This window comes from Sinohyriopsis cumingii, chromosome 7 (genome assembly GCF_028554795.1).
Source record: "Sinohyriopsis cumingii isolate HCF-2022 chromosome 7, ASM2855479v2, whole genome shotgun sequence".
Lineage (NCBI taxonomy): Eukaryota > Metazoa > Mollusca > Bivalvia > Unionida > Unionidae > Sinohyriopsis > Sinohyriopsis cumingii.
The window spans coordinates 118,463,897-118,475,910 of NC_142967.1; the positions used below are offsets into that span (position 1 = coordinate 118,463,897).

The following is a 12,014-nucleotide window of genomic DNA, read 5'->3' on the forward strand; positions in this document are numbered from 1 at the left end:
CTATATTTAAATATTGTGTCACCTTAAATATTACCACTGCAAGGAATGGAGATGGTGCAATATCGTCATAGCTAAATTAGTTAAAATGGAAGATCGTATGGCATTATATCCAAGTGAAAATTATTTTAATTTCCCTTCTGAATTGTGCAGAATGTTGTCAAGATGAAACTGATGAAATTTTAATTTTATCAAACGTTTTTAAACATTATGCATACTGCGTTGAACAACCAAACAAATAATGATAATTACATGCTTGCACAATATGACTCCTTAAACTTTGTAAAACCAAATAGTCGAATCTGTTAATTGTGTTCAAGTAAGAATAATTGCAATGCCAGTAGTTGGAAAAGGAAAGTAACATCTCCATTGGTCAGAATGTTACCACGTGATCAAAATGAATTGCGTTTATTTCTACATAAACTGTAAGCAGAACTAATTTTCTAAGAATACTCACTCCTATAAATAGGGTCACGTGTACGGCAAAACATAAACTCTGCCCGTGAAGGTAGACGCAAAGTAAGTATCAAATGTAAAGAACATTCTTACAATTATTTTAACAAATAAATGAATAAATTTGGCTTCCATCGGTTGAAGGACTGGTATAATGATGACCTTAATAAAATGAATAACAATTGCTATAAATAGCTACGTAAGAGAAAGCCTTAAACATATATTACTACGCTCAATTAAAATTTCTGTCTTTTAATGATGCAAAGCAAACACAAGAACATAACGAATAATTAATATTTCAATTATAAAAGCTTCTTGTTTTTTCAGTTATAAGAGATTATTGTTGTTTTTTTCTGAGTTTATCCTGGTATAAACTGTCAGTTGCCGACTAACACAGCTTACGTAACGCCCTAAAAAAAACCCAACGTTAAGCTCTTGATTAAATGTAATTAGCAAATGTATGCAATTGTCGACTGTTACAGTTACACATTTATAATCATTGTAGTTTTTCGCTGAAATTCTAAATAATTTTGTTGGAATTCTGTTTAAATTTTCTCTATGATTTTGCCATTTGCTTTTATTATTTTTAACACGTATTAAATGTGGTTGTCTTTCTCTGCTTTATTATTGGTGCATCCACCATCAAATTATTTCGCTGAAGAAAACAATATTAACTTAAATAGTTTTTGTATGCATGTGTGGGTGTTGTTTTACATTATCGCTTTTGTATACATATACATGGTTCTTTTGGTGCTTACAATTAAATTTATTACATACATATACATCTGCCTCAAAGCAGATATCATGAATATTTCAACAATTCACTAAATTTGACAAAACGCCACTGTCGAATTATTTACCTTGCAATATCCTTTTTCACAATGGCCGAGTTTAGATACGTTCATATTTCAATAACTAGTCATTTACTTTAAGTATGATCTACGTATTTCTAACATATGTACGCTGTTTTAATCGATATTCACCTTGAACAATCACTGCTGTCAACGTTTTCTCATCTGCGTTTAATTTAATTGCCATTTTTAACTAACATGATATCAGGATATTGGTGCAGTGTAGGTAAAACAAAAGAATACCGGAATTAGCATTTTTTGCTGGATTTGTTTATATACTCATATTCAACTAGGGTCGATGCCTTTAAGCATCACATTGAAAGTTGCATTTATGAATGGAATTATGTCAAGATAAGTTTGGTATAATTAAAACATATTAATATGATATAATTTATACACAATAATAATCTGTTCTACAATAAACCTTCATATGAGGATGTTTATAAATCAATGTGCAAAATAATAATGTGAATTAATTCTAAAAAAAGCTGCAGAATATATTACCACGTATTTGCATTTCACTCAGTGATGACTGAGTACCATTTGTAAATATTACAATGAATAAATGGTTTAAATATACACAAGTAATGTCACTGATGTTATGGATGAGTAAACGCTACTTTAAAGTTAGGTAAACTTTTCTACCGCGCAAGTGTGACCTCTTGTTAATGGCCACATTGCTATGTGACATGATCACTGGAGCATATGAGTACATTCTACCTATGCAGTGCTATACCTAGAGGGAAATGCTATTAAAATATGCAATTAAGAAAAGAGGTATACATAATAGATTTTGTAGTGGAACGCACTGCTCTGTTTATATGACAAACAACGAAAATAGTTTAGTTAGTCAACGAAAGAAATTATATTTCATTCGTTCAATTACGTACACATGATATTTCCGCTACTGCTATATACGACGTAGCTAATTTTAATGGATTTTGGTAGGAACAATGGAAGATACTGAGTGATAACATACCACAAACTAGGTCTAGGCTTGTATTAGACTTGCATTTTCAAATGAGCGATGGTGCATGTCTATAATGTCGGGATATATTTTGTTATGTTCAAAGCTCAATTGAACAATCTGTGCTATCCATTTGCCCAATTTTTTCACCTGCTCTCTAAATCATACAAATATAGAGAACTCACTCAAAGCGTTTGCACTGCTCGTATCTGTCAAATGTCCATTTTATTGTTAGACGAACATTGCAAAAGGTCATACGGCAATGACATTTCCCTTATTATACATTGTATTTTTTATCTGCTGTTTTAAATTTCTTCAAAGGAAACCTACCACACATATTGCATGATTTGGGACAGTATAGCTTAGCGAGGTGTTCGCTCTGACAGAGTATCAGCTTCAAATCTTCACATCTGGTATTCGGATCATCATCACATGTACCTTCAATAGATCATCAAAAATGTAGCTCTAAATTTGGAGTTCATCTGTATGTTTTAGGCATTGACAACAAACATTCTTTTTTCAGTTTCGAAGATGTTCAGGATCATTGTATGTTAACTGCAAGACATTATAAGGGTTATTGTAATCGCCATGACAACTACATTGGAAACAAATTGCATGGATATACGTTCGATGTGTGAATTGTTCATTAAGTAACATACTTAGGTTGCCATAACGTCTATATATTTATCGTTCAAACTTACGTTGTTACATAAGCAGAATAATAATCGAGGAAAAAACCAAAACAATTCCATTTATGTTGATAGCCCTTGATTCTAATTACCTTTGCACAGCGGAATCGTGCACGGAACTAATCCAGAGGCTGTACGGCAGTATGGATATCCTGTATGGTCTGGATCTCGACAATAATTCTTAGCTTTTGTTATATTACCATCGATAAAATCGCTGTCTGGAAAGCTTCCGTTCCAGTTCAAACATGCGCCCTTGTCTGTTGAGGAAACGTACCCATTATACGCGTGGCTTTGGTTCGTATAGTAGCATTCTGCAAAAAGTAAAATATAGCATCAATCCACTTATGAAACTCCTTTGCTTAAACCTGTTTTTGATGATTGATGATCTATGAACGTGATGATTTTATGCATTAGATTTGAACGCGTGGTTTGACGTTCGCAGGAGGAAAGCTTGGCGCTGCCCTCCCCATATTTAAATCTATATTTTTGCATCAAAATAAAGCAGGGGAAACGCTGCAGTCATTTACAGGGTTAGACATGATAAGAATTGGCTTAGGATATGTACGCATTTGACCTGAAACCTTAACTAAATCTCAAATGGTATACAAAAGCAATTGAGTATCAACAGTTTTGAAGAAGCAGGTAGCAGTTCTAAAATGAATATGTCTGACTTTCGAGCTGTTTCATTTGCGATAGTGTCAATGCTTTGTATATGGAGTATGACAAACGTTAAACATTTGATCTGTTATGCTGAAGATACTGCCAGCTATTAACACCTGGCTGATCAATAACAAGCACTCTCATTTATTTTTCAAAAATCATTCATACGTTTAATTAGCATTGGTAGTCCTTTATATTTTTAGATACTCGATAACACTGACAATGAAATCTTCACCACGGTTTAATGATTCACCTTACGTAATTAATTGTTATCGTTGACACTGCAAAGCAAGAAATCAACACCATCTGAATCTTGAGAAACCTTATAATGTCATCTGCTGACAACTCATGAAATGCAGCACACGAATATGTGCAAAGATTCGAACAATAGGGATAGAATTGGTCGCTATAAAATTCTCTGCTGAATTACTATTACATGGTAACTTTCTGAGAAATATCTCGTCTGACCACAAGCTTCACGCTAGAGCTTATTCAATATATTTTTAGTACTATTGTTATATTATTACATTAACCCGTGATAACTTTGAATTTGAAGAAACAAATATGTTTATTTTTCTCTAGCTTATTGGGTTACGATTTTATCACTTAATGAAAGATAGTATGGCTTAAAATGTAAATGTTTTGTTCACAAAGATTACGGTTAAGTGAACTAAGACTGGATGATTTCTTGTCTTTTTTTTTAAACGTTTGTGGATTTGAAATAAAGCAAGAAAATATAAAATATCTTAAAATATATTATAATGTTTAGTTGCGCAATTATCAAATAGAAAAGGGTGCAAAAGGAATACATGGAATGCAGAAATATTAATAATAATGTATTTACACTCTTTCCAACTTATGACTAAACAATTAATTGAGTTTGATTTGAATACATGACATTTATTACATCTTGTGACAGAAACCATCATCATGGAACTCGACTGGTAGCTATGAGCAATAGGTGATAAATGTAGCAATAATTTGGACATTGAAGAATCTTACTTTCACTTGTCCTGTGCTTTTATTTTATCATCAACTATTCAGCAATAATGGAACGATCTGTTTTAGAATACAGATAAACTAATAGAGCTGGTTTTCTTTAATTAATATTACACAAGTTATACAAAAAATTACAGGATTTGTGTTTTTGAAATACTTCCACTATTGCAAACGATCTATTTAATTTTTAAATTTTGTGCTAAAACATTTGATTTTTTACATTTTGTGCTAAAAGCAAACGGAGTAATGGATCAGAATTGGGAATAAAATACATACATGTTATGTTCTTGTGTTTCTGGCTCACTTTGTGAGCAATGATATATACGAAAGTAATTGTGGTTTGTGTAGTATATTGTTGCAATTCTAAGGCTTAAATAAGTAACAGAACGAAGTGAAACCGGCAATTTAAGTAAAATCTACACGCATATTATTTCTCCACATCACGAAGTTAAAACTCAGCAAAAACTTGCAATATTGTGAATTAAAGTTAACACGATCCTAAATGTTCCGAATGAATTCAAATTGTCTTGAATATTCTGGTGTATCATAATGATTCAATCCGATATATCTTTGAGTGTGCTGACAATAATTAGAAAATAATACGTAAAGTCAAGTTAACGAACGCCTAGCAGTTCCTATGAATAATTTAAAAAAAAAAACTCCTCTCGAGTTATACATGACAATAACAATAGATCCTGATCAAAACATACTCTAACAGGAATTAAATATATATTTACCAAGTTCCCGTTTATATGACTTTTCATATGATCTAGATGTGATTCATTCCAACGAAAAATTCCAATCAAAATCAAAAACGTCAGTTTCTAGAATATCCTTTGCTCATAAATAACATTTATTATCTGCAATCACGGATAATACTTAACAATGTAACCATGGTTTTACTTTATCTTAGTGCATAAATTTAAATAAAAATACATATCAATATATAACTTTCATTTGCATGGACTTGCTCTCTTGTACGCGTATTATTTTGGGTTTGGATATTTGTTATTTGGATCCATAGTGGCTAGCATCCTATTAGATCAACAACAATTCAGCGTGTCTTAGATTTCTGCAATTGTACCTTTCGATGTAATTGTGACCCATAAAGTGATCAATAAAATTAATATGCAGCTATAATTTCCATAGTGTAAATTTTTAAATTTTGCATCTGTCGAGTCATCAAGCGCTTTTGTGTCCAAATGCATCTTTTGTCTTTGACATTGAATTACAAATAAGAATATTCTTACCTAAAACATTGTCCTCAATGTTATTTAATGTCTTGTCAAAGACGTATGAATGAGGAAAAATGTTTTGAGACATAACGTAGTTGATTCGATTCTTCCTTTATAGCATCTCTGAAAGGTTATTGTGTATTAAGAATAGCCAGTTTCTCGAACCGTCCTGTTTAGTTTTAAAAGCAATGGACAACATTGTAATCAGATATGACAACACCTATACAAAATACAAAATAATTGTTCTCGCATTTACACTATAACACGTGTTTAACTGAATTAGTACGCTCACAACTTTACCCGTTGACTTTGTCGTACAAAATTAATCCTTGTGTCTAATTGATGTATATGAATGTATCTCAGACAAAGGCGTAATACCTCCTTGAATTTAACAACTTATATCAGATAAAGTGATACTCGTAAGGAATAATTTAAATTTAATTTACAGTGTATGGTGGTTGAACGTCCTTCCAGCTATATTTGTCTCTGTAATGACAGGTCCAATATATTCATAGTGGCAAATTGGACCAGTATATGGGGCGAAGGAAACATGGAATAAACAACCCCAACAACAATATACATACATATATATATATATATATATATATATATATATATATATATATATATATATATATATATATATATTCTGTCGTGCGACTGCCAGAAGGGGGTGTCGAAGGCAATGGTAACAAGGGTGCGCATAGGCCAATGCCTTCATTTGATACAAAATTTAAAATGGTAGCCGTCTATATTGTATCCTAACACGAGTAGATTACGAAACGTAATACACGGACGTCGTTGTTTACCGTCAGTTGAAACTAAAGCACTTGTTGACATGTTCAGCAGGATATAGCAGCCTGAGGAGGATAACGAGGATCGTTGGACCCAATTTGCTTTAGCACTTATGGCATAAATGAGTAGGTTGTTATCACTGTTGCGTACAACACCGTATCCTTCGTGACTATAGGATTGGAAGCTATATCTAACGGGGCTTTATATAAATGGTGTTTCGACTGCACTTAAAGAGATTGTGAGACTGAAAGCACTTTTGTTCACGTTTCGCAAGGTGCCAAATAGAACCGAGTTTCTATACTGTATAATAATCCGTGGCCCTATGCCACTTCTGCGCGAACTATGAGTGCTTGATCTTGCGATCTACCAATATGTCACCGATACGCGGGAGAGATTAAAATGTAATTATCAGAAGGAAGATAACGAGCGTGCGAAATGTAGTTGCAATTACCTGAAGTATTACAACCACTTGGTGCGATCTAGCAAATTCGACGAAGGTGATCGTGTAATAGTTCTTCTTCCTATTAACAGGAACAGGTTATTGGTTCAATGACAAGCGCCGAATAAGATAAAAAATGTCAAGGGCAAAATTGACTCTAGAATCGACATGCCATCTAGGCTGAGACTATATCATGCCAATGTATTAAAACAATAAATGAAAGGTCTTATCAAACAGTTTAAAAAATGGCTATTGAACACATAATTTAAACGGGCACCGATGGTGAATTTGGTGGCGAACTGAAAGTGATGTTTGGTTGAGATATTTCCCTTGACTGCTCTGTCGAAGTGGGAAGAGAGAGAATATAAGTTGCTAGCGTTTGTTCAGTTTATCTGAAGGTCGGTATCAATACAGCGGAATAGTGAAGATTTGAGTAAATAGCAGATTTATTTATAGGTCAGATCATGTTGGGTTAATAAAGCATAAAATAAACTTATGTACCTCATATACAATGAGACATAAAGAATACATAATACCCTTTGGTCCTCGAAAGACGACCACGAAAGTAAGAAAATGTATGTAACAGTGTAATCAAAATGTGTATGCAGTATATATATAAACGTAAACGTAATCGGGTTTCATTCCGTTTAAAGCGTTATCTGCGAGTAGTCACTTCAAATTACAGTGTTTCAATTTATCCACTGCTGATTGCACCAGGTATCTGCAGTCAAAAATCCGAATACCGAGAGGTTTCTGGTTGTGGAATTTTCACGACAGTCGGGGTTCTTATAGAGTAAAAGCTTTGCTGTATGATTATAAACAAAAGACCTTTTGTCTTGACTTGTTTACGCTATTGACAAAATGTATTTTAAGAGCTTGTTTTGAATGACATTATTAAAACTATATACGGATTCTTTGTAAACAAGATGTTGCCGTCAGTGGTAACGTTTACTCAGAGGACGATAATGATTTTCTCGCAGCGTGTGACTAAAGAGTCCGGACCATTAGGTCTTCATGGATTAAGCGGAATCTCGGTGGATTCATGGCAAGTGGGGAATTGCGGGCCAAGCGTGGCTAATCCGAAATTCGGAATTAATTATTGCTCTTGAATCAGTCGCTACGAAACACAATATTATTTAATATCAATATACATATGATTAATGGGTTAACCGTACATTATTCATATTTGTTTATACATGTCATACCTAGCAATAATCCAGATATCAATCGCAATTATTAATGAATTCCCTGTGTTGGCTCTCTTTTGATTACTCCTTAAAATTCAATGCTCTGATTATATCCATTGAGAAACTATTCAATTCCCTTCTATCTGTTGTTGAATTCTGTCATAATCATTCGGTCAAATCCTTCTTTGGATTTTCCGCGCACACGTATGGTGTCATTTTGATCCATCGTTCAGTTATATTTTAAATACTCATCTTGTTAAGGAAATTGTGTCAAGGGCCTCGCTTAGTCGATCCCCATCAAGGCTTTTCCACGTCTGACTTTCAGCTGACCAAGGATGGTACTGCTAATATAGAACTGAAATGGGTCAGTGGTATATTCGCCTAGGTCAGATGAGTTTGGTTCGGTGGTCGCAACCAATTAACCGAGGTTGAAATGTTACCATGACTTTTGTTGAGACCGGACGAAATCGTCCCCACAGAAGGAAATTTACTTCCGGGGGATTAAACTAGGATAGTTTCTTTTTTATAAATATGTCATTTTGCTTCAACCTATTATACGAAGTGGACAATTTCAGTTTATGCTGTGTACTGTGTACAGTGTTTTCATATGGAATATTATTCTGAATGATTATCGAACTTTTCACTTTAAAAGTAATTTTCACTTTACTATTTGAGACATTTACTCTATAACTTTATTATTATTTATTTTGACTTATGTTGCATGTACTTTGTCCACTCTATATTGTTTTGCGTCTTTAAATTTGAATATTTAACTCACATTTTTTGCTTTTTTATAAACAACCTATTACATGGCTAATATTTCTCTATTATCTTATATGGTAAGATCATTATTAATTGGGTTTAAACATGTTGGCATATTTTACATTTCAGCTCCATCTTTATTGTAATATTAACAATGTTGCAGAATCAGTTGTTTCCGAATTTGTTGAGAACATCACCCTCATCCTAGCTCTGCTACCGTATATTCCCTTTATATATAAGTATTATTTACTTCAGAAATACTTATTACTATCTTCACTAAAGACTTTAATTAAATTCATTCTACTTGTATTTCACTTGAAGGGATTTATTGTATTTATTTCAATTAAGCGTTTGCATTGCAATGGAATCTTTCACTTTAGGACTAAATTACTTTCTTGGAATTATAGTCAATTAGTACAAGGCTATTTGTCGATTATATTGTGATTCATCAGACTGAATGTTAACACATAACAACTATTCTAGGCGATTTGGACATCAGCAGATTCAATGTCGGAATTCATTTGGAACACGGCTGAAATTCATTTGAAATAATCGATATCTTTGGACGTGTATTATAACTTTTAGGACTATTTGGGATTTGACGCACCATACTGTGCGTTTCATTTGAATTCGTACTTGTATTCAAGGGAAATACATTATTTGTTCATTTTGTTTTCGCTATTTTATGTTAGTTTTTTCCAGACATAAAGACGTACCACTATTTTTGTTGCAGCTTGGATTGTTTACATCACAAGATAATTTACCTTGAATTCAGGACCTTGAATTATTTAGGGAGAACTTATGGATTAAAACCAATAAGTGTTCCATATAAATTCTTGCATCCCTAAAGCTGGTGGCTTGAAAACAAGAAAGAACAAACGTATTCTCACAGGTAATGAAGGTGCGAGATGGGCTGGTTAACCTTCTTCTGGAAAAAAACGTTGTAGTCGTATCCTATCATGATTGATTCGTATTCGTGTGTGATAATTGTATACTTCAATAGTGAAAAGCATCGAATTACTACTACCTTATCAATCTCACCAATCGGTAACTTTATTCAAATCGTGACTATATTCAAATGGTATTTGAAGTCAATAATTTAAGTATTAAACAGTAAATTTCAAAAGGTCTGTGCCTATTTTATATGTGGCCAGTCTCGATCTTTTGTCTTTCTAGTTATTGCAATCTCTATCATGAACATCTGTTAAATTCCAACATTTTCAAATATTCATAGAAAGATCTAAAATGTGTTGTCCTACTTTGCTGTTGATAAAAATCAAATCAACTGCAACATATGTTCTAATTATAATAGCAAAAGGAGTAGAAACTAATTCATGCACTCTGAGTATAATCAAGATCAAGGGCAAACAAAAGCGAGAAGCACAGATCTAAAATTTCGCCATGGCTAATATAAAATGACGACCGAGTTGAATGAAACTTTTGCATAAGGCAGTAATACACGTTGGTGCAGATAAAGCCACAACAAGCCGCCATAAAACACCAGAGGTTACCACTACAGGCGTTATAAGTGATATTTGCTCACGCAACTTCAATCATCTCTGTCGGAAAGGTTATGTTCGAAAAGAATCAAAACATAGCAAGTAACTACAAATTCTCTGAAATTTTGTGAAATTCGAATATTGCAATATATATATAGGAATGCAAATATGTCTCAAATAATTTATTATCTATTTGATTTACTGAAAGTTTTTACCAATATTTGAGGTACCACTTCAAAGCCCCAAAGAAATCTTTACAAAAGTGAACAATAGCAATGGTGTAATGGCTTGAAGATTTCTCCACATCTAAATATACATTCAAATATGATATTCAAGTTCATTTTGCCACTTAAAATATGTGTTAAGCATGTGTATATTTTTTCTTTGGTGTTCATTTTTTGGGGATGAGATGTAAGTTTCCTTAAACGCTTATCAAAATGGATGGAAACAAAGACATGACATAATTAGGATTACCCTTCTTAGAGCAAAGTGAGCATGCACATTAATTATATCAATGTCGGGTACCATACTTTACCACTAAAATCATAACTTGACATAATATTTACGCTGAGGGCTAATGAATTAGAAACAATAGTATCTCCAACATACATATACCTAAGGAACAAAGTTATAAAAAAGGAAATTTAAACTAAATTGAATATATGCGCTTGAGCTAAAAATTAACTGGGAGCTAATGGAGGGTTATGTCTTAAATAAATAGCCAGCATGAAAAATATTTTCAATTGATCATGTACAGGCTTCATCAAATGTTTCCCGATGTTTCTTCAAAGCAGCAGAATGACGATAGCAACATCAGTGGCAACATCAGCGGACGAAGAGAAGGAGCAGGAGGGTTAAGAAGAATAAAATCATTATCATACCGTGACAATAAGGTACATCACAAAACTCCCAAGATTTCATAGGATTTCCTTTTACATAGCACCAGGGATGTCCTTTGCCGTCCGGATCTCTACAGTAGTTGACAGCATCTTCCAGTCTTTGGTCATGAAACATTGAAACCAGAGGGTCATTGGGTAAGAGATGAGCATCCCAACGGTCACATGTTATATTGCCAATAGTTGTTGATACGCGACCAAGGTACACAGAGCTTCTGAAGAAACATTCTGAAGAGTAGATGTAATGATGCATTAGACACATGTAGAATATCTCTAGCCCGATACATTATTATTATTTCCCAATATGCTTACATGGATAAAGACATACACTTCTACAAGCTAGCAAATTGTTTTGGCTTTGCTCATGCAGATGAACTTCATCAAATAACCCATAGTTGTAATTTGTATGTTGATTATACAAAATATTTCATTCATTATCTAAATGATATTCAAAGTAGTTAATCAAAGCAAATCATGCGTATGTATTACATATAAGTTTTATTGATTCATTTGTAACATTATTACGTTAAATTACACTTACAGAGCATGTTTTGCACACGCATGTCTGTCAAAATATTTCGTACG

At 33.2% G+C, this 12,014-nt stretch overlaps 1 protein-coding gene across 1 annotated transcript in view; it reads right to left on the reverse strand.

Moving 5' to 3' along the window:
• The window catches only part of LOC149796010 (uncharacterized), a 47,833-nt gene that overhangs the window by 16,069 nt on the left and 19,750 nt on the right, over positions 1-12,014 (reverse strand). Inside the window, exons 13-15 of the mRNA XM_089964162.1 lie at positions 11,415-11,657; positions 3,050-3,268; positions 2,599-2,706 (exon numbers count right to left, since the gene is read on the reverse strand). Of these exons, the coding sequence (XP_089820288.1) occupies positions 2,599-2,706; positions 3,050-3,268; positions 11,415-11,657 (570 nt within the window). The remainder of the gene's footprint in view (positions 1-2,598; positions 2,707-3,049; positions 3,269-11,414; positions 11,658-12,014) is intronic.